The sequence below is a fragment of the Trichoderma atroviride genome, chromosome 6, assembly GCF_020647795.1.
Source record: "Trichoderma atroviride chromosome 6, complete sequence".
NCBI classification, from domain to species: Eukaryota; Fungi; Ascomycota; class Sordariomycetes; order Hypocreales; family Hypocreaceae; genus Trichoderma; species Trichoderma atroviride.
The window spans coordinates 2438975-2465613 of NC_089405.1; the positions used below are offsets into that span (position 1 = coordinate 2438975).

The window sequence follows — 26639 nt, forward strand, 5'->3', positions numbered from 1 at the left end:
TCATGACTTCAGTGTTTGCTGTACAAGCCGACTCAGCGTCTCGGCCCCGGCTCGGACATTTCACCGGGTTTTTATTCCTCATTGCCATTCACAACATACAAGTGCTCCTAATAGCATCTGCTCGTAATATAGCCCAATCATCAAGCACAGCACGGCTGCGTCTTCCGTAAAGCGCCCTCCAAGGCCGCGGAACCAGCGCTGCTCTTCGCCTACCGTATACTATCGACTTGTAACGCCACTTCCAGCCTCGCAGTCCCCTTCAATATCAATTACGCCCGACGTGGCCCCGAGTGTGGAGGAACAAGCGCGTCGGGGATAATCGCCTACCCCCTTGGGTCGTGACGCGACAAAATGGTCCGACAGACCAATCATGAACCTCGTTGTGCCGCAAGTTGATGGAAGATGGAGCCCCGGTCCGGGCTGCTTGTCCCGCAGAATCGATTTGCAAGGTGCCGACGCCCCCATGTTTCCGTTTCCGTTTTCTGACTGGGCTCCTGTCTGCTCGTTTCTTCTGGGATAAGCTTCAAAGTTCCTTCTCCTCACTGTCGGCCCCCTTGTGTTATTAGTGTTGACGTAGAGAGTCCAGTCCCTGTCCTGGTATAGAGACCCTGGGATGGTTATCGCCAACAGCTTGATGGCACTAAACATTATACGACTACACGGTTTCTGAGTAATGAGTCTGTGCGATTTGATTCCTCGCATCATGACAGGGACAAGGCCTCCCCTCCCCTACCGCGAATCCGCATACTTGTGCACAACTTGCAAGTATACGCCCTGCCTCGACAAGCTGACTGCAGTATACCCGCGGCCCTCGCTGCGTATTATTCCTAGCGATGCTTCCCACTTGCCGGGCTGCGCCTGGGTAAATTGCCCGTGCTGTATGCGTAGCCATTAAGCGCGTGGCTCAATGCTCGCAATCGAACCTTGTCCAGGCAGAAGCTGCTATAATATTCCTTGCCTTGTACGCTGCATACACTTGAATATACACTTGTACACATCCTTCACTTACACGCGGAAGCAGGCTTCCGGCTCGACACTCGACTTTACCCAAACCTTGCCCCGTGATCTTGTCGTTGTTAATCTATTTTGCCCGTTACGCATGCACTGCAGCATCTCGGCATCCATCACGAACCCCAAATGACTCGTAAACTGCACGCCCTTGCTGGCTGCAGCGGTCCAGGTGCACGGCTCACCATCGTGCTCCTCCATCTCCATCTCCATATACTGGTGCATCTCCATACACTTTATACCCAGCACAGCACCGAGGGCACTTGATAGCAACGTCCTGCAGCAGCCAGGCACATGCAGTAGCTGCGTTTCTTAGAGCAACGCAAAATGCCGTATATGGCGGGAGGCGCACCCTTTTTGAGGATTTGCCGCGTGCTGGGGGGGGGGGCCAATATGCCGTCAGCCTCGTCGAGCAGATCGACAATAGCTTCCAGCTTTTTTTATTCTTCCGCAATTTGCATGTACTTGTAGTTTCTAGTGGTTTGCCACTCGCTTCTCCCGTCCCATCCCACACCAAAGTCGCAGCCTCAACTCAACTTCAGCCAGAGCCAAGAGGTTCGATTTCCGTTCACAGCAAACATTTCGGCTTTCCATTCCGGATAACATCTTGGCAAATCCAACTGCCTCTCTCTGTCTCTCGGTATTGGGCTTACAGGTACATGTCGTGTTGCCCCCGGAAGGATTGTTGTCCCAGCAGACGCAACTGTGTGTGTGTGTGCTTATGCGCATCTCACCAACGCCCTGCTATTTGCGGATTATACGCAACCGTCATCCAAAAACGCTTTCTGCATGTCCTCGTTTATTTTCTCTTCTGGGACGGGCTTCGTAGTAGTAGTTGACCTCTTCCTTCATCCGTACGCTCACCAGTACCTACCCTACTACACGCACAGAGTGCTACACAAACACAACATTACATGCTACTGTACCTACATACCTATTCATTACATGCTGCGTCCAGTCTCACTTCACACACACAGCCTCTTCCTGATAATTGATCCCTGCTGCCCGCCCAAAGGCGTCCAACTTGCTTCAAATCCGCCCCCTTTCGGCAGCGCCCTCCCAAAGCGCCGACTAATATCCCACCGCGCAAAAGTTCGAGGGCGGCTCGCTGTAAGATTACACATTGGGAGCTCGTTTACAGCAGAAGCGAGCGAGGCGTGCGCTTTTGCTTCCTTATTGGGTCTGTGCCATACACGCACGCTTATCCAGAGTTTGTTGTTGATTACATGTAAGTGTCCAGAGCTCAGTCGAGCTAGAGTGTGCATGAGAGAAGACTCGCACAAAGAAATACTCAAAGGAGACAATGAAGCCATTAACACAAGCCGTACCCCCACTGACTCCCCAATTATACTAAAAGAGAGTAGCGTTTAAGCATCATCACAAGTTTGTCCCCCCCGTTCCTGAGCGGCGGCGATTCTTGCCTGAAGCGAGAGGTGGAACTGCGCAACATCGACTTGATGCGAACAGATGTTTGTTATATTTTTTTTATTTGGAATTATTCTTTGCCATCGTTGCTATGAACAATGTAACGTAAAATGGTTTCTGAAATCATGTGTGCATCTTCTCTTCATCCGCATGAGGAACTGCCGAGGCCAAGACGCAGCGGCTGAGATGTGACAAAACAGCCTCGCATTTTCTAGCAGCCATGTAGTAATCAATTTCACAAGCCTCGAAACGATGGTAAGATGAGATGCCGCACACGATGCCTCGTATACTTGGTTTCCGAGCACAGACTTGATCCGTTCCATGGAAACTAATCGCTTCACCGTATTTTACGTCGTTTCTTATTTCCGCGTTGCCCCGGATAAGGCTTCCGGTCAATGCATCGCTCGCTACCAGAAAGTCCTAGGCTAGTAGTGGCATCATCTTCACCGAAACTCTCTCCCCTTCTCCCTATTCTCGATGCAATTTATCGCTGAAACAAGTTGCCAAAAAAAAAAAAAAAAAACCACGTCTTCGGAACACACAGCCGAGGCGTCAAAGCTGAAGCCAGGCGAACCAAGTCTGGCCGAGAGTCTACCGGGCGTTTCATGTAAAAGACCCTGTCCGCTGCCGCCTTTTCGTCTCCAAAATAAAAGAATACAAACAAAGCAGAGGAAAACAAAGCAGGTTACTATAGTAATACGCTAGAACCAATCTCATACAACGTAACAATGCATTAGCTGCCGATAGATAGTACCTCACCTACTGATGGGGCATTCCATCTACTCCTTGCCCGTCATAGCCAACCCCTCTCTCCTCTTTTTTTTTCTCTCCAAAGCTCACGGCATCCCCTCAAATCAGCGCACAAGACACACCTCGACTGGTGCTGCTTTAGCCGAGCTTCATGTCTACAGTCAGACGAAAAATAACCCAGCCCTGCGGCGCTTGCCCGAGTTGTTTTTGGAATCTTCTCCGATGCGCCTGACAGGTCATGTTCGTCTGACCGCAGCAAGAAAAGAAGTAGGGAAAAAAGAGGCAAACGCCCAACGAATGGGGGCTGGATATGGGCAAAAAAGGGGGCAAATCTGGTAAAAACGAAAAATGGCTTCGGCACTCGTTAGCTCTGGACCCCATACGGCACATGCGTGTCTAGTGTATGATGAATGCCTGCTTTTCCACATGAGCCATCGCATGAGTCTAGAGCTCAACGAGTGTAGCCGTAGGAGTGAGATCTTGTACGCCCCCTTTGGCATCGTCTAGATTGCTTCAGCCGCATCTAGGGATCGGCCCATCCGATGTGGATAGCTGGTCATTACAAGATGGTTTAGTCCGGCTTCCCAGTAGAGCTTTTGATTTAATATGTACGCATTGGGTTAATAGAATGGCAAGCTGTGAAAGGGGGCATGACGGAGAATCGACAATGGGACGAATGGAAAATGGCCTGATCTCTTCATCTCTAACCTCACACCGAACGACGACGTATGATATCCACAATCTTGATCGGCATAAACTTCAGCAATCAACTGGGTTAGACTAAATCGCCATCTTGGCGGCCGTTGTGGTCTCTCAGGGCGCGCCGAGTCCCAAATCTCACAGCACCACCTCAACACCAAAGAGGGTGTGTTCACGAACTTGCACGACATCTTGGAGAGCAAAGGCCCGATGGCCGGAGATAATCGTAGCGCTTGTTATGTTTTGCTAGATTTGTGACTACGGGTATCCCGTAACCCACACATTCTCGTAATATTTGTTTTCCTTATTAGCGTTGCGTAACTTTGTAGGCGACGAATTGATGACATGTCTAGCGAGATTTAGCTCCAGGCTGCAGCTAATCAAGATTCCCAATTTCCTCGTTTTGCCACCATCTCTGTCCATCTCGTGATGGAAAGCTTACCAACTGTTACCTAGGTGAACATGAGATAGGGGGGAGAGGGCGCTGGTGGCAATGGAAGTTCGCCGAGAAGCTGCCAATGGACTACGCAGTCAGACTCGAGAAGGGAACCGCAATAGTTGCATCTGAAGTGGAGTATTGTCATACAGCTGAGGACGATCATTGAGCTATGTAAGAGAGCTAAGAAACGGTGGAGGCTTGGTCTAGAAGCACTGAGATGGTGTGCCAAAGTGTGAAGCGCGCGACGGAGATGCCAAGATAGTGTGTAAGATATACTGAGGAGAGAAACGGCAATAGACTTATAGTAATACTAGAAGAAACATATTTGTTGTAGCTATAGACGAGAATGAGATTAGAGAGACACTAGAACGTTGTCAGTCGTCGTCTGTGCAGGAGTTTTCAGCGTGTGGTATTTATGATGGATAGAGTAAATAGCCGGCACACCATTTGCACATGTTATGTAGAGTATAAGATGGAATATTACTTACTGTGCTAAATACAATTTCTCGTTTCTCGCTGTAACTGAACAATGTATAATGTACTAAAGCGATGGCAGTAGTATTTTGTTTCTAATATCGCTGCTGTAATTAGGATGTTACTAGAAGAATAAATGCACAAGCAAGACGGATGAATAGAGTTCTTTTTCTACAGTAGCTGTATAGGCTTGGACTGAGATGATCTGTAGTCTTTGTATACCATTTCGGGCAATTGACAAGTGTTATAGGCTACAAGAGATTCTAACAAATAATAATTCACTTTGCAAATATTTTGCAATGACTTCGAAACGGGATGTATGATCATACATATAAGGATGAGCGAGCTATTTACTCCAATCAAGATATAGCGAGTTTTATAAACAACACATGGACTATTTCTGGGCTGAAAGGGAAAAGTTAAATCCAAAAAAATAAAATAAATCCAAGTCCAATCATTGCTAAAACGTCCAGACTCGTAGTAAATCGCCCGGCTACGTATGAACAAGAGATTGAGAAGACTCGCCGAAAGAAAAAAGAGAGAGCTGGAGTAAACACGACTGACAAGTTCAAATAACAAGCATATAACGCTGGCCTATCTAAATTCACGCTAAATCTACTAAATCTAATTCCTAATCCAAATCCAAATCCCTTTCGCCTTGAACCGCAAGCCATCCATGTATCTCGTAAATATTGGTCTATCGCTTCAGCAACATATGATGAGTGCCATCGAGATATTCTCACAATCAGTCGTAACGTAGTATAAATCAAGTTTCCAACCCCTAGTTCTCACTGGGATTGGTCGTTGGGCTCAAAAGACACCGTATGGAATCCTCCAGATGGCCCCTCAGCGCGGCGGCGAAGCCAGATATTGTGCTGTTTGGAGCTGGGAGGTGAGTCGTGATTCCCGAGAAGAGACCGGCGTGAGCGATCTTCGTACTAGATCAGGGCTGAGACCACGAGGAAAGACTGACTGGGCGATGGTCTTTCGCGTGCTGTCAATACTAGCCGGGCTTTGAGAACCACTGGTTGCCTTTTCATTGGTAATGAGACCCTTTTCTTGGACGAATGCGCTGGAGCGAACGTGATATGGATCTCCTTCGTAGTATTTGTCCATGATGGGATGAACCATGACAGTTTGCCGGTGAATCGTCAGTATCGAGTTGGTAGGAACATTGACCCAATTTTCTAACATTAAATAGTCAATACGTATTCTCAAGTGCGTGCGTCTTCGGCTCTATTAGCATTCTTACCTCTTTCAAACGTCAGTGGCTCGCTTGCGACGAGGACAATATCGCCCCCTTTGTCTTTTCTATCCATTTGGTATTGTCGATCATCCGGCGATGGAGTTCTCGTAACCCATTGCGTTCCAGACGAATAGTATAGGCTGGCGGCCTCATCCTTGGAGCTGCTGATGTAGCGGGTGCAGATGACGCTGTGGCCGTCTGTTACGGCAAAGTTCAACAGACTTCTGGTGTCAACATCCTCGTTCTGCAGGATGCTTTGAGGGATGCTGTCGGTTAACTCGTTGATTTGAGCAATCGTCTTCTCCATGGCGGTACGCAGCACTGTTGGTCCAAATCCGTTGACCGGGCATGCGCTCGGGTCGTAGCCTGACTGTTCAAGCGTGTTGAGAAACAGGGCGAATGCCCATTCGCTGTCCGTTCCTCCCTTCACGCCGAGATACCATTTATCTGCCAGTAGGCTTCCCAGACGTCGTTTGATGTGTTTCCAGCCACCAAGGCCACCGTTATGCATCCACATCAAGCTTCCATGTGTGAATGGGTGGCAGTTGTCCTCGCTCAGAGAGCCCTCGGTCGTCGCTCGAACATGGCCGAATATTAATCGAGATGCAGTCTTGGATGCGATGCGCTGAAGATTCGTGCAGTTCCACGCGGGGATAGTAGATGTGAACAGGCAGGGTGCCGACCCGAGTTTGATATCGGTGTAGAAGCCTATGCCAAAGCCATCGGCGTTGTTTTGGCCTCGTCGTGTGTCCTATGAATGAGAAAAGGGCATGTGAGCCAGGTCTGATCGTGACATTGCGGTGAGGAAAGCAGGGAGGGAGCTGAGTCTTACGAGTCGTAACCGTGAATCAAATGACTGCTTAAGGATCGAGTGAGTCGGATCGAGAATTAGTTTCGAGAGCAGGATTTCATCGCTGCCTTTGTAGACCTAGATACCGGACAGAACTTGGGTTAGCCTCCCTGCAAGATCCGATCTCGGGATAGCAATGCTTCGTGTTTGCGGTGCCCTGGGTGATGACGTACCAAGAAGCGGCACATGGCGGTAGTCGGAAGCGGCGCTGGGATAGGCTCGGTAGGTTGACTTGGTAGGGTCGAAGGCGCTGCAGGATGAAGCTGGCGATATCAATCAGCGACTTGCGAGTTCAAGCAGCTGAAATATGCACAAGTACGGAGAACTATGGAGTTCGCAGGATGAATCATCGGCCAGGATGACACCATTGCCGATCGGATTGTGCCAGTGCCCAGGCCGCATTGGGCTAGCCTGGCGGAAAAGATGGGGTATCGGTACCTGCGCCTGGATGGCTTACCGCTTTCGTAGGACTCAGCTCCTCTCCAAATTGAAGGATGAAAGAAGTGATATGATGACGCTGCCTTGGGCTTTGTTTGCCTCAGGGAGTAAGATGAAGCAAGTCAAGAGAAGGATATGTTTTGAGTATCAAAAGTCGGAGACGAGATGGCCGGTGCTGAAAAGAGGTTGGCCACCAGGTACATGTACTTGCACCTTAGATGTTGGTAGTGCTGAGATATGCGGCTATTAGTGGCTAAAGATTGCAAAAATCTTTCAGTACAAGGACATTGAATATAGCTAGCCTATTAGCCTTGGGTACTACAGGCTTAGAAGAGTCGTGGAATTGCCACGGAGATTTGACAGCTACCTAGGTAGGTATGCATATTAGAAGTTTATTGACACATGTTGGGTTTTTATTTCCTTTTACACTACTACAACCTGCGTTGTGTTTTGCTATCATGCGTGCCTTTGAAGAACCTTTACATGTACTATATTCACTCACCAACAACGTATCTGTAGCAAGCTAGGTCACTTGGAATATATTACTCTTCATGTGAAATCAAAATCTAGCAAGGAGTGTCACATTTGATTGCTGCAAAATAATTTCTCTGGGACAACTTTCCTCTACAGACGTCGTGGATACGGTGCGTGTACAGTTATGGAGATTATTAGCAAGTGGTTATATCTTTCTAAAAGAGATGTGGGAATAGACAAAAAAGACGAGTTAGAGCTAACTTGGATTGCGGTTGATGAATGGGAAACGTCTGTCAATAGCCCGCCAAATCGTGGCTTCGCTCTGCGTCTAAATATGTATGGTACATTCACGCTATTTAATAAGAATCCTTGATGGTATTGCAAATGAAGTAAACGAAGCTACTAATCAGAGAGCTCGATTAGATGTACACCATACAGCTTTTTTCCCAAAAAAGCAAACCAAGCATCATTTTTGACAGTGTGGTCTTTGCCAGACACCACCTGCGACGACACGTTAAGCAGAGAGAACAGTAGCTCGTAAAGCGGAGTTCGATCCAATACCCTTACGCTCACCCAAGTATCAAGCCCGCCTGTAAAATTACTCAGGCTGATTTAAGAAAGAAGGCGGCGAATAGAGGAAGGCCAAATGGTAAAGAATGGCTGAATTCGAAGATAACATCAACGGGTTGGACATCAACTCGTAGTCTATGAATAACCTTGCTTGGAATGGCATGTTTATGGCAATATCTGCTTAATCACTCTGTTCCAACCTCGTTTTACCCCTTCTCGCAGATGATGTATCATTCGTCTTCCATTCGTCGAGGTGTGAGGACACCAATGGATGATTTCTATGCTTTCGTCGTAAAGGATGCCAGTGCGGTCAAGTCGTCGATAATGCGGATTTGAGGACAAAGAAGGCCGAACCTGGTGCCACCGAATGGTACGAGCTTTTTTTTTCAATTTGAAGGGAGACTGTACCACGGCCATAGAGATGGCTGCAATAATTGCAGAACTGCATCAATAACAAGGATTTTGGGCGCTATTGGGATTTCAAAGAGAAAGTCGCGCAAGTAATGAACTTGACTGAGTCTACTTGCAATTATCATGCCCCTAGTGCTGCGACAGCATCACTGTCAAGAAGATCCGCTGAATTGAAACGGACGACAGGACAAGGTCACTGCTCGTATAATCAACCCGAGAGCTACTGATTTTGAAGTCTCTGGCTTGGCGCTTCACAACTAAACGTACTTGTAGATACGTACAGGGCCCGTCGGGACAGCATAAAGCAACCGGAATGCCCATATCAGGGTTCGATCAAGTGCTCGAGACTGCGATTGCGAATCTTCACCGAAAGGTCAACGAGGGCCCTCTCAAGGCTCTCTTTCAGAGAGCTAGCCACACCGACAACGGGGCCGAGCTCTTGGGAGCACAAAGGCAGCAGCCCTTGTTTGGATCGCTCCCTGCTGTAGGGAAACCCATAGCTCATTATCATGGTATGCAATATCGCCGGAATTCGACAACAGTCGGCGCTATAATGATTGGTCGCAAAGAGAACAAGATGACGTGTAGACAATCAGAAACCACATATACTGTCAAATATGAGATGCAGTTGGCTTGCCCTTGTCGAGCGTCTGCTTGATACATGCCTGTAATACCGGTGATATCCCTTCATGCACCGTGACACATTGGCGTTGGCACGCGACTTCGGGATAGTCTTGGTATGACTAACACTACTGGCACATGTAATTAATTACTCGCGACGCCACGGAAAGCAACATTTTTCTATACGAGATTTGGTGTCTCCCGAGAAGTGCTTCCGACAAGCAAAAGCATCAGCAAGAGCAGCGACAAAGGCTTTACGCACAGCCCGTTTCGCGAAAAGAGAGAGTCGACGCAGGCTAAAATAGCTCATGTCGACAACAACAAACATCGACTCGATCGCCAGCTGAGCATGGATTGATCCAGCCCGACAATATGCAGCGGCTCAGTGACACGCAGCACGCCTTGCCCGCCCCTGCAGCCCCGCCGTGACAGGCGACGCAGCGCCAATACAGCGCCCTGGCCCGCTGGAACCGCCCCGACGCCAGCGGCAGCCCCAGATTCGTCAACTCCCAGAAACGCGCCAACGATCTCATTTACACGCTCCCGCGTCACCGTGAGACCGCGTCTCTCCACTTTGCCTCCATGTCCCTAGCCTCACTCATTTTCGCTTATCCAAAAATCTAGTCTCCGCTTGTCCAGACGCTTTTCCTCTGTTCCCGTGCTGTGCCTCTCCCGTGCCATGACATGATTCGCCTCGCCCAGCTCTCTTTTGCATCCTCGTCACCTCGTCCAGCCGCAGCCTTTGAGACGGCATCCTCGCAACATGGTGCATTACCACTATGGCCCGTCCTCAGATCCCATCTACCCCTCGAGCCCGCCCACCGTCAATGCGTCCTCTCCGGCAAGCCAGATGCTGTCGCCCACGAGGTCGACCCGGCGCAAGGAACGACGCAATCCCTCGGTGACGCCTAGGAGGTTTGGGAGGTTCTTTACGCCGCGGTCGTCTCTGCCCAGCGGGCGGCTGGTCTTGGGCATGCTGGACAGCGCCTCTGTCAACAACCGCCAGCTCGCATCCCCCATGTCCTTTCTCAGTGATCCGCTGAGCTCGGATCCGCTGTGTCCGCCCTCGCCCAGTGAACGGCTAGGAATGAACGGAGAGCAGAAGAGGCTACTGGAGGAGGAGATGCAGGCGGATGGCACAAAGAGGAGGAGACTCAACGGTGGTGCGGATTCGTGGTTAAGCAATGGAACTATTATCGAGGAGGATCTGACCGAGGGCCTTTCCGAGGACGGAGCCGGGACAAGAGAGTCTCTTGAGAGCTTGGGAGAGAGGCGGAGAGCTACTTTGGTAAACAGAGATGCTCTTTTTTTCTTTTTTACAAGTTGACTGTGATTCGCTGACAGCTTCCTAGAATCTCTTCTTCAAGGCTAGCCGCAATGGTTCCCGCGAGCTGCAAGAAAAGATAGGACTGACCCCACAAAGACTTGTTGCCGCAGACCCTAAAGCTCCCCTGGTATAGCTTACTTACTTATACTTCCCCTTGTTACTGTCCTGGAACTTGTTGCTAATCTTTCTTGCTACCTGCAGCAGCTTGAAGGATACCAGCCCCAGCCTGTCCGCAAGTTCCGGGATCTTGGATTTGAAGCTCATCTCGTCGACCGGGAGCATGGCTTCTCTTCGCACCACGGTAGCCAGTATCTGACTTCTCCGGCATGTGACCCCAGGATCGAGACATGTTCGTTTTATAGCCGAAGCAATGATCTTCACCACTGCGTTGCCTCCAGCGGAAGCGGCAATACCATTCCATTCAGCTTGGCCAGCTGCCACAAAGCTTCGGTTACCGCCATTGGCGACGAGCAGGGATATGTTCGCCTATTCAACACCACCTTGAACGATGTCTCCGAGGACTCCAAAGTTGACGTATACATCTCTGTCCACGATAATGCGATTATGGATCTGGCGTTTTCGGAAGATGATACACGGCTGGCGACGGCCTGTGGTGACCGCAGCGGCAAGATTCTTGACGTTCCCACTCAGACCGTTGCTGCCGAGCTCGGAGGTGGCCACTGGGATTCATTACGGCAGATTGCATTCCAGCCCGGCGAAGCAGCCGGTAATGTCATCGCCTCATCTGACCGAGCCGGCCGTATCCAGATATGGGACTTGCGATGTTCCTCATCGCCAGTGAACAGCTTTTCCTGCCCCAGCGGCATTGGCCAGCGAGATACGTATTTGGAGCCATTCCCAGCCAAGGGCATAAATACCATCGACAACGCCCATGAGCGTACGGTCCAGGGCAATACATCGTCCGCGTCAGTCACCGCTATTCACTGGATGCCACCCGGCCGCGAACACCTTTTACTCTCCGCATCTGAAGCCAATGCCTCAATCAAATTATGGGACACGCGATACATCAAGCCTCGGCGGCAGGCTGAAGAAACACCTCTAGCCGTGACACAGGAACCACGAGGCCACACGTGGCGTTCCTACGGTATTACTTCCATGGCTCTCAGCTCCGACGCGGCCCGCCTCTACGCCGTTTGCAAAGACAGCACCGTCTACGCTTACTCGACGAACCACCTGATGCTTGGCCATGCCCCTGAGCTCGAAGATGGAGCAGTCAAGCGTAGACCCAACGGAACTCATGGCCTGGGCCCCATGTACGGTTTCAAGCACGACTTGTTCCGCGCGCAGTCTTTCTATGTCAAGTGCGCTATCCGCCCTGGCATCAACGGCTCCTCCGAACTTCTCGCCGTGGGCAGCACCGACGGCTGCGCACTCCTCTTCCCCACCGACGAACGTTACATTCGAACCGCCTGGGCTAAGCGCTCCCACATCCTCCCCGAAGCCAGCGCCTTTGCCACTCCATCACAGAGCATATCGACCCCCTCTGCCTTTGGGTCATCCGCCGCCGCGCCTCTACTCCCCATCTCACGGTTCGGTACACCCCTTATTCGCGGCCACAGCCGCGAAGTTACCACTATGAACTGGTCTCACGACGGCAAGCTCGTCACCGCTTCAGACGACTACATCGTTCGCCAGTGGCAGCAGAATGAGTCTCAAGCGCGGTATCTACGGCAGGTGGGCGAATTCGGTGGCGAGCGTCACATGGCAGGGTGGGCCGACGTGGGAGACGACTGGGACTCTTCCGATGACGACGACGAATAAAAGAAGGAAAGAAAAAAAAATCAACAAGCATTAAAAAAAAAAAAGAAGAAACAAGGAGCGTTAATGATGAGTATATGAAAAATGAAGGATACCATGGTATGGGACTATTCACCTGTTCTGATTTGTTTTGTGGACCCCCCCTTTTCTTTCAACGCTTTAAAGAAAGTTTGCGGACATTGTGGCATAATATGTATGCTTGGATGAGCATTGTGTGGAAAAAAAGATTTTGGAAGCTGTATCTCTTTCTACCTGAGAGAGAATTGTGTTTCTCCTGTTTCATATCATCGTTAGAAGCATAGCAGTGGCGTTTGAAGGGTTCAGCTGTGGCATAGCATAGCCAAGCATTGTTCTGTTTTTTTTTTCAAGCCATGATGGGCGAATTACATGTAAAAAATTAAACACTGTTAAAGATCATAATCGTAACTCTATTGATTGCTGATTGAATATCCAACCATCTATCTAGGGAGTCTGTCTTTAGGAAATTCATGTCTCGAACGCACAGTGATGTGCTAACAAACTTGTACAACAGCCTTTCGTCTCACGCTCTTCTCTTCCGACTTGAGGTGGTATACCCAGAGACCTCATACAATAACCCCTCCAACGCGACTGTACACTACATACAGGAAAAACAAGCCAAATACGCCCACCAGCGCCGGCCCTATCAAAGTGCCGCTAGCATCACGCCGTTGCGACTTTGTATGTAAATCGAACCCCGAACCGCCATCTTTTGCAGCACGATGCTTGCGTGGCGGGATGGGCAGCGACTTTGCAAACCTCATAGATTTGGGAACACCAGAGCACGCTGGTTCAGTACTTGTTGTGCCATCGCCATGGCTAGTGCCCTTTTCTTTTTCCACAGCGTCTTGTGGTTTGCCCCGGAATGGATTTCCAATACCGCGCTCTCGGGCAATGAGGAGGCTGTCACGCAGACGCGCCCCGAATTGGGTGCCACCAACAAGACCCGCCAAGGAAGGTCTCATGGGGATCTGTACGACCGGCGTCTCCTCGTCCTGTACGGCGCTGCAGACAGCGTCCAGCTGACCAACCAGCAGGCCTATGCTCTCCAAGATGTAGACAGATTCTTGGAGGATATCCTCTCTCTCTTCTGCGGACAGTTCGCTTTCCCATTGAAGCAGCTTGCTCTTATACTCCTGCTTCAAGTCCTCGCCGTCGTTTTCTGAGTCAAAAGCCCAGAATCGCAGCGGCATGAGATTGTCCTCTTCGATTTGCTCCAAGGAGGAGTCAATGAACGAATCTACCTCGCAGGGCTGCATCGTAGGTTTGATAGTCTCGGGGACAATTTGCCAGAATTCTGCGCCGGCCTTTTCGAGGGTTGCTCTGATGAAGCGTCCTCCGGCGAAGAGGGCCATGAATAGGTTGTACGAGTAGGCGATGAGGACGTGTGGCTTCGCGCGGACGGCTTGTTGGATATGTGAAATAAAGACGGATAGCTCGCCTGTTCCCTTTACGCTGTTGATTTGGAGGTCGAGAATGTCGTCGGTCCAGCCCGTGATGAATTTGATATCGGCTCTGAGGCGGTCGGAGCGGAAGAGCTGAGGGAGATGTATTTCTTTGAGAATCGTATGTACACGCTCGGAAATCTGGCCTGGAGCGTCTCCGGGAGGCGTATCGAGAATGTCCAGCCACAGCTGCTCAAATGTCATGTATATCGGGAGAATGTGCAGTAGGCCACAGGCATAAGGGCCGGAGTCGGGTGCTTTTGGAGGAACTGCCAGTGGCAGGCGAGACGTAATCAGTTTGTTGATTTTCGTATGCATCGGCCTTGTTGCGCTGACCATGTCACTGGCAAGTGACTTTGGGGTTTGTGAGGAGGCATTGGCAGGATAGTCCATTGTGATGGCGGAGATGGTAAAAGACAACGATAGGATTTTGCTGTTGATGCCAGGTCTGCTCGAGTATATTTCGGTGTAGGAAATCGATAGGACGTGAGATGGAAGGTGTAAGATGACAAGTTGATATAGGAATGGTATATGATGTTGATACGATGCTGCTATGTATGGCCTTGTTCAGCAAAGAGAGAAAGAAAGAATGAACAATGGCTGAAGAGAGTTGCGGTCGAGACGAGTTCGTGAACAAGAAGGGAGTCTCAAAAGAGTGTTCAAAAACGTAATAAAAGAAAAGAATAATCAGATGGTCGTAGTAATTGGAGTAGAGTCGGGTATCCTAGGCAGGCGGAAGTAGGTTCAAGACATGCAAATATGGTAGTACAGAATGACACGCTAATAAGCACAAGAAAAGCGAAGCCTGCTGCTCGCACTTTCCGAGAACACCAAGGGAGACGAAGAGTAAAAAAGAGACCAGAATCAAATGGCGTCGAGCTGCATGTGCTCCGAACAAGTCTGCGTCATATGATGGAAAAGCCTCCTTGCATTTCCTGTGATACCAGCCACAGTCATGGGGTCTTGTAAGCTGAACAACGGATCTGATGACGCCTTGGCCAAGGAAAGATGCGCAATGGAAGGGCAAAAAGCGCGAGATTATAGTATGCAAAAGTCAAATCGAAATCGATATCGAAATCAGAATCGATAAACGGATTTGCGCTGGTTCCTGAGCAGATCGATGGAGGCTTTTTCGCCGTTGTGCTGATCTCCCGCTGTAGCGAGGGCGCTACACTGCCTTTTTCGGGGGCTCTGTGGAGTAAATGTGTGTGTGTGTACATGCAGCAGTGTAAGTCGAGCAACGCCCTCCTTTCGAGGCCTGCACTGGATGCTTTCCCGGCAAAAATGGCAGTGTCAGCAGACAATTCAGCGACCTCGAGCTTGCTTCGTCCAGCAGGCAGCAGTGCTGCAAATTGAGAGTGTTTGAAACACGAGCTGCTAAGGACTCGTCGCTGCCTCGGAGCAGACGCTCCCTTGCGGCGTGACCTCCGCTCATGGGTTTTCTTCCATCAGTCACTAACGATCGGGAATTTAGCGCTTCATCGGCAGTATTTCAGCGCGGAGTCCCGCTAACAGTTGGACGTTGCTCTAAGCGTAGCATAGCGTGTCTCGTCCAAAGAGCTGGCGCTAGGGATTTTATCTGATCATCTCCATCTAAAATGTCGCGATAAGAAGCAAATGCAGCGTCTATTAAAAAAATCTCATCATGGGGTATAATGTAGTTGTTGAATGCACATATCTTTGATCGTGTGTTAACATGAGAGCATATTTCAAACTGGCACAAAAGGCTCATCATTCTCATCCATATACAATGTCCTCGTCGACGCCATCAGCATCAATAGCGGCGGTGGGGACTGTAGCCTTGCCAGAATCGTCCTTCTTTGTCTCATGATTAACAAAGACAAAAGAAACAAAGACGACTGCGGCACCAATCCAGTAGATGAAGCTGGAATACTGCTGGTACTGGAATATCTCGCCGATGAGTGACAGCGGTATGGTCAGAGACAGGCCAACCGTGACAACCAATGGAGTGGTCAGGAGCATGGCCAGCGCCCAGGATAGGTCGCTGACAAAGGATGCAATGGCATTTACCTATGCAAAGTGTGAATAACTTGATCCAGGAGAGGCGAAGAGAATGTGACTTACAATGATGATGGTCCAAATCTGGCTCGTCGGAGGTAATTCAAACTGTATTAGACTCGGGTCAGTCCTCGCAAGCTCATTCCAGGTGGAAAAAAGTTGGTGAAGCTATACGTACCGGCTCCATTTCAGTCCAGTGCAAGACAAAGAATAGCGGCCACAGCAGCGACAGGTTAAACACTCCAACCAGTCCAAAGAACAGCTGCATGTTGACCTTGTCCTCGTTGCCCACCCGCCGCTTCATCACAGTCACATAAATGCCGTAAAGCACGGCACTCATAAAAGCCATGGTGTCCCCGAGCGCAATCTGCCCCGGCGTTTTATGCGGGAATGATCCCCTGTTCTCGTCACTCTTGCCCGATAGATCTACCATGGAAATGAGCGCAACGCCTGTGAGGGATGCGAGAACCCCAATCAGTTTGCGCATGGAGAACATCTCGACGCCAAAGATTGCACCGAATACCAGCGTCCAGACGCTGCTAGTTGATGTCAGAATGGTAACGCTTGCCACGCTGGTGTACTGGAGACAGGCAGACGACAGGTAGTTTGCCAGAAACCAGAGTATGCAGAACTCGAGGCTTAGAACCGCAGTCTCGCGGAATCCAAGCTTCTCATCTGTAGAGTTCCACCCGGGGCCATGTTCGTTGACTAACAAGCGCTCGTGTACTTCTGAGCCCTCCTCGTCTGTTGTAGGGTTCGCGGCGGCAGCTCGATATCGGTATTCTGCCCATATACGCCTGATGTCGCTTCGCAGTCCGTGGATTCCTCTTTGTGCTAGATATCGAATGAACATGGGTATGAGAGATATGGCGAACATGGAGGTGTTGAAATAGACGAGGAAAAACGGCTTGTCATAGGTCTGGTCGGAGAAGATGAACTACAACAGCACTGTCAGTTTGTGTCTGTATTCCATTAGCCCAGTAAGATAGGTTACTGACGCTGGCGAGAAAGTTGGACAGCGTCCATAGAAACACAGTCGTCAATAGAAAGCAGATTCCCAGCGTCCTCCGGGCCACGCCTCCCAGGCCCAGGCGCTCCCGAAAGCCAACTGCCGGTGCCGGCATCTGGCTGCGACTTGAAGCTGTTGCGTGCGAGGGCCGCCTCACAGCCGGGCCGTCGAACGAAGACATGGCCACGCTGGTGTTCGTCTCGGTCGTGCGTCTCGTCCGTCGCAGATGCTGGCAGATGCTGGTAGTGGCGCGGCTCTTATCGACAACAGGCCCGTGACGTGTGTCGGATCAAGCGCCAGTCATACTGCGGCGGTCGCGTGCATTCTTAGCTGGCTATCTTGGAGTAGGTGCTGGATTGGATCATGCGCTGGCATATGCACCTTCGATCCTTCGATGGCGACTTCGGTAGGGCGAGATGCACGGTGAGACTTTGGCAAGCAACGCGCCAAGCGAGGCTTCTGGCCTGAGTCGATTTGGCGCTGGAGACGAGAGAAGCGATTTCGCAATGCGGCGATGGCGGTGCACAAAGCCAGGCTGACGGAGTGAATTTTGCCATGGAGGGCTAGTCTCGGTGTTAGTGGGGTGTAGCGGGACAGGCTTCGGTCTGGACGAAGAAGAAGTATTGCTGCAGATTCTGATGCTATTCCTGGGGTGGAAGATGGAATTAAGGCGTCTTCGAAAACTACCTAATGACTTTGAAGGAAGAGTGAAATGTACATGTAGGTAGGTTGCACGCATGAAAGGCAGCAAAGCTCTATACAACCACTAAGGCAGTAGGTATACCCGATACCACGACTTGGACCAGGCCTTTCTAGATGGGCTGCAACTTTATGCTACAAGTACTATAATATGTAATATAAGCACAGCAAATGCGTCATATGGTTCATTCAACCCCTTTGCTTCTGTCTTATAGCTCACAAGTACAGGATTGATGATGGCCAACACCCTTGGACGGATAAATCGGCGATGATAATACTGATTGAGAATTATAATTGAATTCTCCAATGAGAGTGCCCCCTATACTACAGACGTCAAATTGATAATAGATGTGCATTAGCGGAAAAGTACATGTTCAAAATAAATCAAGGAAGCTCAAGATAATCCCCGACGTGGCCGACACACGGCGCCAATTGTCTCAGTTTCCCACATGACATGGTCGAATAAGGCAATTTCTAGCTTTAATGGAACACGCTGACGTTATTTCCCGATCGAGGGGTTGTCGGCCAGTTCTCAGCTCTCAAGCGGAAATGTCCTCGCGCAGAGATGGAAAGTTCCGGAGACGCAAAATACTCCAGTTCCCAAAGTCTCGGGATACGAGCCAACTGCCGGGGTCCATGATTCGATTTCAAGGTCACTGAACAAAGTGCATCGTACAAGTACCCTCTGAACGGCGTCTATAGTGCCTTATTAAGCATCTAGCGCTCCCTAGCGTCGCTGTTAGACCCTGAACGTAATGGCAACTTGGGCAAACAGCCCATTCGCGCTCTTCGCTTATCTCGCGTGCTCGCTGCTGGTTACCATTTTGGGCTCCGGAGAAGGTCGAATCATGCAGCTCGCCAACGAAAGCCGGGCTCGCGAAAGTTCTAGCGCAGTGCGGGCGTTTAGTACTCTATTCTCGGCCTTGGATTGCTCAGTTTATCTTTGTGTGTCAAACTACAAATACTACAAATGTGTCATAATATGATGCTCCGTTCTCGCCTCGAGTATTTCTTTTAAGTGGAGGGTGTCGCCCATATTCTCTAGATTTGTAACATGATACAGCTGTCTAGCTTCTTATCAATTGACTGTTGTTTTCTGTTTACTATTGTGCATCATCCAAGGTGGCACTGCAGATAGCCCTTCTAATTCTCGAAAAGCTGGAATTGTTTTGACTACATCGACTTCTCGCAGCATGATCTCGAATACCCCAACCGAAGAACAACCACACTCTCTCGGAGACAGCGCTGCATCTCAACCACACAACATAAAGGCAACACCAGAATCAACGGATTTCGATACGGATCGATATATGAAAGGCAGAGACAGGAGACGCAAACGAGTGTCCAAGGCTTGTGAGCGATGTCGAATAAAGAAGATCAAGGTTTGTTCACTACAGATTAGTTAAGGACAAGGTACTAACAGAAGGCCTTGGTAGTGTGATGGTGAACTTCCTTGTCAAAAGTGCAAAAACCATGGCAATGTCTGCACTGCGGGTATCCGCAAGAGAACAATTCATGTGGAATACAAGCAGGTCCCCAAGAGGTTTGTTCATTATTCATCAACATGAAGGCAGAAGACTTGCTAAATAATGAAGCTATGTTGAGTTCCTTGAAACCACACATTTGGCCATGATTGGTACTGTTCACAAACTATACATGATGATTCAAAAGAATCAGCCATGGGACCTTGGTGAACCAGAATTGAATGATCAAGGCGAATTGGTTATTCACGACATAGCCAAGAAGCTGGGATGTATTGGTCCCAACGACGAAATCGAGCTGCCTATTCAATATGAATTGCCGACAACTGCTTCTGGCATGGCAAGGGCCGCAGCACATCCGAAACGACTGCAGTATGGAGACTACGATGCAAAGGATAGCAACGATAAGGAGCCAGACTCACCCGCAAATGATTCTACAGACGAAAGCGTTCCATCACTGGAACCAATGCAGGGCGTCGAAACGGAGCTGAACTACCAAAGAGACGCTGTTGCTAGCCACAGTCACCGCACGACAAAGTCTCCTCAAAGCGCTTACAGCTTTGACGACTTGGACAATAGCCATTCTGAGTCTGAGGGAGCCAACACTTGCGTTACATCATCACCATATATTTCAACAAGTTCAGACTGCACCGATTTCCCTCAGCCGCAGCTGGGAACAGTGCCCGACGACATGACGCTTTTCCTTGAACAATATGGATCGATTCAGGTTACAGAGAAGATGACTTGGGAATTGGGCGATTCGAGTCATAGTACTCATAAAAGCAACTTTTCGGAAACATCTGATATTGAATCGCTACTTATGGAGAACCAGATGATGTTTCCCGATTATAATGGTCTTTTCGGCATAGGCATCGCAGACACTGTTGGTATAGAAGGAAGAAGACCAAATACATGTATCTAGGTCGCATCTAGCATTATTACATTGAACAAGTGTTGCTTGGATCAGAGCACCCGAAGCATTCATACGCGCCAATTGCCAAGATTTTTGACATGTATGGGAATACCAAATTTGAACTCAATCACTCTTGCATGAGATGCAGTAGGCAAAATATTTTTAACATGGGCGCTTTGACATCATTTTGAACTCCACGGCGTCAAAGCTTTGTATTTTCCCAAGTCTCATGCATCAGCATCATTCGCGCCATGGCATCCAGATTCTTCAACTGCTCAGTGCCTGAGTGCGGTAGGCCAAGTGTTAGAGCAAACGGCGGTTGTGATGGTTGTCATCGCTACTTGTGCTTTACTCACTTGTCTCCTTCTTTCCATACGTGTGACGAGGTACGAGAAACCAGCTTCCCCTCCCTTTCTTTCATCACAAGACAACATGTGTTACAACCTTTCAAGATACAATGCTAAACGTGGAGTGGGCGAACAGACCATAGATGACGCAACTTATGAGGCGCAACTTGTCTCCGAGATGGATCGTCTCCGCTCTCGGATCAACGACGCGGCCGTATGCCAACTTGCGTCCAGGCTGAATGGCGGTCGGAATTGCAGAATCGAGCACTCGTCCGTGGTTGGACCGGGCGCTCTCATGGGAAACGCCAACTACCATGCGCGTATACGCTTCCAGGACGGCTCCCCCTCGTGGCTCCTTCGAGTGCCGCGAGTGACGGGATTTGCTGTTAGTCTACCCATCCCGTTGGCGGACTATCTGATAGCCAGCGAGTACGCGACGTTGAAGTTTCTCGAAACCACTGCTGTGCCGGCACCTCGAGCATTCGACTATGGCGTATGCAGCAACGGGACAGATCATGGTGTCGGCGTGGCCTTTCTTCTTATGGAGGAGCTGCCAGGAAGACCCTGGATAGGCCAAGGTGTGTCGGGTCCAACGGCCACAGACGACGAAAAGGCAAGGATTTGGAGTGACCTCGCCGAGATCTTGGCTGAGCTAGAACATTACCCGTTTCCCAAAGCTGGGTCGCTGTGCTACCAGTCATGCAACATTCAAGTCTCAGCTGTAGCAAGCGACAGGTTCGTCGTCCTCACTCCTCACGGCCCATTTGATAACTCGACAGCATATTATACTGCCTTTGCCGAGCAGTACTTGGCACTGATTGCAGATGGTCAACTCTACACCGAGTTTCCCATCGATGCGTACCTCGTGTACCGCTTTCTGAAAGACAACGTCTCACAGCTAGTCGAACACGGCGGCGAAGCGAAGCCTTTGGAGGATTTCTTCCTAAAGCACGTCGACGATAAAGGCGACCACTTACTTGTCGATGACGACTTGCACATCACGGGCATTATTGACTGGCAGATGGCACGTGTCGTGCCGCGACGTGAAGCCTTTGGTCCGTCGCTTGTTACTGCCGACATGAATGCGTTGTGTGGTGGAAAGGTTTCGCTCAGTGCCGATGATGTTGCTTTGATGGATGCGCTGCGGCAAAAGGGCCTCTCTTGGATGACCAAGTGCGCAGTTGACGAGAAAGCCAGGAGGTTCTTCTGGGGCCTGGCCTTGGAATCCGAATGGTCGGATGCCTTGCCATTGGCGATTGCGATACTGCAAGACTTTGGGGTCAGCCAAGATTGGGCGCAGTGGAGGGAGATGGCATTGAAGGAATACGAGAATGACGAACGCCTAAAAGGCCTTGTTGAGCGTTGTCGCCCCTGAATAACAGGCAAGGGGGGACCAAGCCATGCGCAAAACAACAAGACGCCTGCCCAAATGGCATTTCACACTTCTCAGTCGTTCTAGTTTTGAGGCCCGATGAGAGCGAATCTTGGACCAGGTAATTAGAAGAAAAGTTTTCAATTTGATTGAGATTCAAAGTTTTCTTAGTATGCTTGGGACGTGGCCTGCCTCTCCGCAAACAATGCGCGCTTCGCATCCAAATTTATACTCTATAACAATTTCATATAGCTGCTTATTGATTACTCATAAAGTTGAAAAAGGAGAAGAAGAAAAAAAGTACTGTAAAAATCCATCAGACCTTGAACTTTCTTGGATCCAAATTGCCAACATTCGCACTCTTCGCTTCGCCATCCAGAATATACTCTGACATCAGCTTCCCCGTCGCTGGACCATTTTGGATCCCCCCAGCAGGTATGACCAGCCGCAACCCATAAGCCGGGAGTGACCGTGGGCCCTATGAGAGGACCGCTCTCCTGTCCAAAGCGTATATGCCGTGGCAGGTAGCAGGCTTGTTTGGCCTTGATCGGCGCAGCAGCCAGCACAGGGCTCACGGTTGCAAAGTAAGAGATGATGTCGTCGCAGTGGGCTTCGTTGAATTGAACCTGATCAGCTGTTTCCGGTAGTGGTACGTCGCTGTCGGGCTCGCCTGTTGCAGCGTTTTAACATTAGCATCATCTTACATAGAAAAGCGTGTTTTGCTGTTCTCGGGGCGACTTACCACACGCATACGCCTCGCCAAACGGCCGAGCATAGATTTCGGGGTCTACCCTGCCTTTGTGCTGCCTCTTCTGTCCCATCTTTGCCCGATGATCGGGGATAAAGTCTGCGGGCAGCTCGATATCTGTGAAGACGGCATACGGCGTGACGTTGACATCGTAGACGACGCTGTGAGCTCTTAGGCCCTCAACCTTTGCCCGCGGGAGAACGCGGCCTGTCCATGGTCCCGCCGCAACAACGATGTCGGTGACATCCGTAATCTTGTTCACCTCGTCTGTTGTCCGGTCTAGATACTCGACCCCTTCCACGGCTGCCTTTGATGTGATGAGCCTCGTGACTTTTGCATTGGTTTTGATCGTGACGCCCCCCTTCTGAGCCAGCTCTGCAATGGAGGTCGTAAAGTGGTACGGATGCACCTGGGCAGTCTCGGTAGCTCCCGGCGACCCCATCTCAGCCCATCCTCTCACCACCTCTCGGTCTATCCAGTCCAGATCAGCAGGCAGCTCCTCGTCCTGGAGCAGTTCCTTGGCGGCCTCATCCTGCTTGGGAAGCTTCTCCCACGCCTTGCCATTTTCATCTGCGGGATTCTGCAGCCCATCAAGCTTCTCCTTGGTCACAACGGCCTCGATGCTGCCGCATTTTAGCCTGCGATAGCCCCAGCGACTGGCCCCGTCGTGCTCGGCGGCCAGCTCCGCGTGCAGTCTGTACGACAGCGGCACGATGCTTGCTGGATACGCCCACAGCCCAAGGAGACCGCCAGCCTTGCCCGAGGCCCCGGCAGCCACCGCTGGAGCGGCCTCCAGAAGCGTGACGGTGTGCAAGGCAGGGCTGAAGCTGGGGTGGCGGGTCAGGTAATAGGCGGTGGTGCAGCCGATGATGCCGCCTCCTAGACAGAGCTGCGGTGTTAGCTACTACTGCTAGTAATGCCGTTGCAAGCCTCGCTAGCCAGCATCGAACCCCTCTATATGGGGAAGCATCAGCAGTAATGCTTGCGTCGGGATGTGGCGCTGGCTTGGCTGGCCTGACACATGGGCGGGCTGGATTGGTACTTGGAGATACATACCGACAATGACAATGTTTCTCTTTCGCTCCATGGCGGGCTGCGATTCGATTCACTGCTACGATTGCCGACGTTACGCAAATGCAGACGGGAGCTCAGTTGGAGCTGCAGAACATCAACATGCGCTGGTGGGTCTGCCGGCATGACGTAAGCCATTCAGGCACTCACAATTGATGGACAGTAACTTGTTGTACCATGTACTGGATGCGAGATTTCATGCTATAATATTTGTTGGGCAATCGAGGAGTGCAAGTTCACTTGATGGTGATTGTATCGTGTCTGGTGTTGTCCGTATCCTTTGCAGGAGAAGCAATCAACTTATACTGCCAAGCCTTAGAAGGATGCTATCTCTCTCAAATAGTCTTGAATTCTTACAGTCATAACTATGCTGTGTTCTTGCTCATCGATTTTATCTGTCATGCGATTTCAAAAAGTCAACCTTGATAAGGTTCTGTTAGTGTACCAAGATAATGGTCTTTGTGTACGGCCATCAATCTTTCATCGCACTTATAATCCAGCACTACCACTGCTTTTCTTCAAGATACTCAACCAATTTATCGAATTGCGACGCTACTATAGCTAATTTAAAATGATCAACAGGCAACATTGGCATAGACTTTGAATAGCCTGATACTAGCTCGTTCTCGACTGGTCGACATAATGCCCTTACGTGCGTCACTATGATTCTGAGGCGTCTGTGAAATACCAGACTGGCAAATGATTGTGCTACAAATCAGCCATTGGTTGGAATGGGCTTTACAGATAGGTCGGAACTCTCTTTTCATTCAGAGCGCTGCTAACGCAATCGAGTGTTGTGAGGGGTCTGTGGCTTACACGGGGACGCGGGGAATCACAATCCCCAGATTCACTCTTTGAGCATTGAACATTATGTTTAGATATTGATACTGAAAGCTATGTAAAGAAGAATGGAAATTGACATGGAATGGATATTAATTCGGTATTAGTAGCCATCTCCACTGCTTATCAGACAGTACCGGCCACAAAAGGATCATTCACCTCTTCAAATCAGTACACTAGTATCTTGAGGACCCTGCCTTGCACCACATCCAGCACAGAACCTATCCCCATCTCGGCAAGCATAACCGCATTGCGTACAATATCGAGATCGTAATTCTTGAACCGGCTCCGCAGAACCAAGTCCCTGTGCACTCTTTGGCCTCGCGTCCGGCGCTGGAGATGCCGACAAGTAGTACGCCGGCGGCTGTGGAGAAGGAGCTCGCATCAGCTGCTCTGGCTGCTGCATGTTGGGCACCATATACGCTTGTTGCTGTCCGGGCGACAAATAGCCACTGTCATGCCCCTGAATTGGCATTGGGTTGTTGTACTGCTGCTGCTGCTGCTGCTGCTGCTGCTGCTGTTGTGGAGGAGGCGACGCAACGGCGCCCTGTTGTGGTTGGGCAGCCTGATTTTCCGCGGCAGACTTCTTGAGGGCTTCCTCGACGGCGCGCTGTGTTCGTCGGTCTTGTTCTTCTTCTTCGCGTCTGCGTGCGTCGACTTGGTACTGGATCTCCATCTCACGCTGCGTGCTCATCATGTCCTGCCGTTGTACTGCGCGCTTGGCGGCGACGCTGGACGCACCGACAAGCACGGCGGCACCGAGGATGGGTCTTCGTCGACGACCAAACATTGTGATGGCTGGAACTGGAAATTGTAGTTGAGATTAAAAGGTAGATTTGGTTGATTGATCCAGTGTATAGGAGTCAATGGTGTCCAAGGAAGAGTGTATTTGAACGTTCTTATACCTGGGGCAAGACAAGACAGCCCCTCAGCTCCTCGGTATGTCGACACTTAGAGTTCAAGCCACCCAGTCGATTGTATGAATCTATTGGATCTCGGCTTTGGCCGGGCGAGGCAGTGACAGTTGGCTGTGCCATTCCCCCCCCCCCCCCCCCCCCCCACTCAACAACGGTTAATTATGTTTGTTTGGACAGTCTCTGGTATTGATGCCAACGTTTCTTTGCATCGGTGCCTGCGGCTGACAAGCCATATCGAGCTGAGCAGGCAATACTAATAGCGAAGCCACCGCCATGATCAAGTTAGCGGGCTTTCAGACTATCGAGTTGTTGCCAAAACTGATGACAGTTACAAGAAACATGGTGCTATCGACAGTTGCCTGTGATATGATATCGTGCAGGGAGAGGGCGTAATTGCGATATGGGAAGCTGAATACGCAGAGCATAATTGTATAAGATATGATGACTGCTAATCTGGTATAATGTCATCAAACGTTACATACTTGTCTATGTACAATCCATCTATTTTCCCCCCTCACTCGTCCCACTGCACGCATCAATGCACATTTATGACGCAGGCGCAGGCTTCTTGATCTCCTCCAGGATCCTGCCCTGGAACTTCTCAGGCTCAGTAGTGCTGGCCCAGCGGTCAACAACCTTGCCGTTGCGGCCGATGAGAAACTTTTCAAAGTTCCACTTGACCCTCTCCAGACCAAGCAGGCCGGGCTTCTCGTGCTTCAGCCACTTGTACAGCGGGTGCGCATCGTCGCCGTTGACGTTGATCTTGCCGAGGACGGGGAAGGTGACCTTTTGGTCCAGGGAGCAGAAGTTCTGGATCTCCTCGTTGGAGCCGGGCTCTTGGCCGCCGAACTGGTTGCAGGGGAAGCCGATGATTGTGAAGTCGTCGGGGTACTCCTTCTTGATCTCCTGGTAGACGGACTCGAGGTTCTTGTATTGGTAGGTGAAGCCGCACTTGGAGGCGGTGTTGACGACCAGGACGACCTTGCCCTTGAAATTGGACAGAGGAATTTCGTTGTCGGTGGCTGAAGAAATAATGCGCTCGTTAGCAGATGTCTCCAAAATGCGAATGTACGTGCAGGCGCAGATGGCGCAAGGCTGATTGATAATGAGAAATAGAGGGGTTTGCATGTGAAGGCTTACCGTCAAGCGCCTTGAACTCGAAGAAGTTGGTAGCGGAAGCCATGGCTGAAGAATACAGTCTGCGATGCAAGGACGTGTCCAGACGGGGGATGCAATGGCGATGATGCAA

The 26639-nt window shown here is 50.2% G+C and overlaps 11 protein-coding genes across 11 annotated transcripts; 4 read left to right on the forward strand and 7 right to left on the reverse strand.

The window, feature by feature from the left end:
- Positions 1–219: 219 nt before the first annotated feature.
- On the reverse strand, positions 220–648 carry TrAtP1_011397 (uncharacterized protein; the record flags this gene model as incomplete). Its single annotated transcript, XM_014084557.2, has 1 exon — positions 220–648. One exon carries the CDS (start codon positions 646–648, stop codon positions 220–222), a length of 429 nt encoding a protein of 142 aa, XP_013940032.2.
- A 55-nt stretch (positions 649–703) lies between these two features.
- Positions 704–3454, forward strand: TrAtP1_011398 (uncharacterized protein; the record flags this gene model as incomplete). Its single annotated transcript, XM_066115099.1, has 2 exons — positions 704–862; positions 3440–3454. 2 exons carry the CDS (start codon positions 704–706, stop codon positions 3452–3454), a joined length of 174 nt encoding a protein of 57 aa, XP_065971197.1.
- A 1733-nt stretch (positions 3455–5187) lies between these two features.
- On the reverse strand, positions 5188–7192 carry TrAtP1_011399 (uncharacterized protein). The gene is made up of 4 exons (XM_014084558.2): positions 7065–7192; positions 6874–6969; positions 6048–6792; positions 5188–5982 (listed from the first exon to the last, which is right to left on the reverse strand). The coding sequence occupies exons 1-4, from the start codon at positions 7077–7079 to the stop codon at positions 5642–5644; spliced, it is 1197 nt and encodes a 398-aa protein (XP_013940033.1). The 5' UTR covers positions 7080–7192; the 3' UTR covers positions 5188–5641.
- Positions 7193–9838: 2646 nt separating this feature from the next.
- Positions 9839–12961, forward strand: TrAtP1_011400 (uncharacterized protein). The gene is made up of 3 exons (XM_014084559.2): positions 9839–10693; positions 10758–10859; positions 10934–12961. Exons 1-3 carry the CDS (start codon positions 10169–10171, stop codon positions 12512–12514), a joined length of 2208 nt encoding a protein of 735 aa, XP_013940034.2. The 5' UTR covers positions 9839–10168; the 3' UTR covers positions 12515–12961.
- Positions 12962–13095: 134 nt separating this feature from the next.
- On the reverse strand, positions 13096–14367 carry TrAtP1_011401 (uncharacterized protein; the record flags this gene model as incomplete). The annotated part of the gene is made up of 1 exon (XM_014083252.2): positions 13096–14367. The coding sequence occupies one exon, from the start codon at positions 14365–14367 to the stop codon at positions 13096–13098; it is 1272 nt and encodes a 423-aa protein (XP_013938727.2).
- Positions 14368–15711: 1344 nt separating this feature from the next.
- TrAtP1_011402 (uncharacterized protein) lies at positions 15712–17183 on the reverse strand (the record flags this gene model as incomplete). Its single annotated transcript, XM_014083297.2, has 4 exons — positions 15712–16005; positions 16060–16101; positions 16172–16930; positions 16992–17183. The coding sequence occupies 4 exons, from the start codon at positions 17181–17183 to the stop codon at positions 15712–15714; spliced, it is 1287 nt and encodes a 428-aa protein (XP_013938772.2).
- Positions 17184–18669: 1486 nt separating this feature from the next.
- On the forward strand, positions 18670–20225 carry TrAtP1_011403 (uncharacterized protein). The gene has a single exon (XM_066115100.1). The coding sequence runs from the start codon at positions 19331–19333 to the stop codon at positions 20102–20104; it is 774 nt and encodes a 257-aa protein (XP_065971198.1). The 5' UTR covers positions 18670–19330; the 3' UTR covers positions 20105–20225.
- A 28-nt stretch (positions 20226–20253) lies between these two features.
- TrAtP1_011404 (uncharacterized protein) lies at positions 20254–21909 on the forward strand. The gene has a single exon (XM_014083488.2). The coding sequence runs from the start codon at positions 20420–20422 to the stop codon at positions 21815–21817; it is 1398 nt and encodes a 465-aa protein (XP_013938963.2). The 5' UTR covers positions 20254–20419; the 3' UTR covers positions 21818–21909.
- TrAtP1_011405 (uncharacterized protein) lies at positions 21901–23685 on the reverse strand. Its single transcript, XM_014084560.2, has 3 exons — positions 23619–23685; positions 22557–23441; positions 21901–22484 (listed from the first exon to the last, which is right to left on the reverse strand). Exons 1-3 carry the CDS (start codon positions 23647–23649, stop codon positions 22078–22080), a joined length of 1323 nt encoding a protein of 440 aa, XP_013940035.2. The 5' UTR covers positions 23650–23685; the 3' UTR covers positions 21901–22077.
- A 951-nt stretch (positions 23686–24636) lies between these two features.
- Positions 24637–25263, reverse strand: TrAtP1_011406 (uncharacterized protein; the record flags this gene model as incomplete). The annotated part of the gene is made up of 1 exon (XM_014084561.2): positions 24637–25263. The coding sequence occupies one exon, from the start codon at positions 25261–25263 to the stop codon at positions 24637–24639; it is 627 nt and encodes a 208-aa protein (XP_013940036.2).
- Positions 25264–25820: 557 nt separating this feature from the next.
- Positions 25821–26639, reverse strand: TrAtP1_011407 (uncharacterized protein). Its single transcript, XM_014084562.2, has 2 exons — positions 26531–26639; positions 25821–26412 (listed from the first exon to the last, which is right to left on the reverse strand). The coding sequence occupies exons 1-2, from the start codon at positions 26571–26573 to the stop codon at positions 25937–25939; spliced, it is 519 nt and encodes a 172-aa protein (XP_013940037.1). The 5' UTR covers positions 26574–26639; the 3' UTR covers positions 25821–25936.

Excerpts from the sequence above, each read along its gene's own strand:
- TrAtP1_011399 (XM_014084558.2), bottom strand. Across the intron at positions 6,793-6,873 it reads TTGATTCACGGTTACGACTC|GACACACGACGAGGCCAAAA; the intron begins GTAAGACTCAGC and ends TCTCATTCATAG. Across the intron at positions 5,983-6,047 it reads GCCACTGACGTTTGAAAGAG|AAAATTGGGTCAATGTTCCT; the intron begins GTAAGAATGCTA and ends ATTTAATGTTAG.
- TrAtP1_011403 (XM_066115100.1), top strand. The coding sequence starts at position 19,331 with ATGATTGGTACTGTTCACAAACTATACATGATGATTCAAAAGAATCAG.
- TrAtP1_011404 (XM_014083488.2), top strand. The coding sequence starts at position 20,420 with ATGGTTGTCATCGCTACTTGTGCTTTACTCACTTGTCTCCTTCTTTCC.
- TrAtP1_011405 (XM_014084560.2), bottom strand. The coding sequence starts at position 23,649 with ATGGAGCGAAAGAGAAACATTGTCATTGTCG. Across the intron at positions 23,442-23,618 it reads GAGAAACATTGTCATTGTCG|GAGGCGGCATCATCGGCTGC; the intron begins GTATGTATCTCC and ends AGCTCTGTCTAG. Across the intron at positions 22,485-22,556 it reads TGGCGAGGCGTATGCGTGTG|GCGAGCCCGACAGCGACGTA; the intron begins GTAAGTCGCCCC and ends ACGCTGCAACAG.
- TrAtP1_011400 (XM_014084559.2), top strand. The coding sequence starts at position 10,169 with ATGGTGCATTACCACTATGGCCCGTCCTCAGATCCCATCTACCCCTCG. Across the intron at positions 10,694-10,757 it reads AGAGGCGGAGAGCTACTTTG|AATCTCTTCTTCAAGGCTAG; the intron begins GTAAACAGAGAT and ends ACAGCTTCCTAG. Across the intron at positions 10,860-10,933 it reads CAGACCCTAAAGCTCCCCTG|CAGCTTGAAGGATACCAGCC; the intron begins GTATAGCTTACT and ends TGCTACCTGCAG.
- TrAtP1_011407 (XM_014084562.2), bottom strand. The coding sequence starts at position 26,573 with ATGGCTTCCGCTACCAACTTCTTCGAGTTCAAGGCGCTTGACG. Across the intron at positions 26,413-26,530 it reads CGAGTTCAAGGCGCTTGACG|CCACCGACAACGAAATTCCT; the intron begins GTAAGCCTTCAC and ends TTATTTCTTCAG.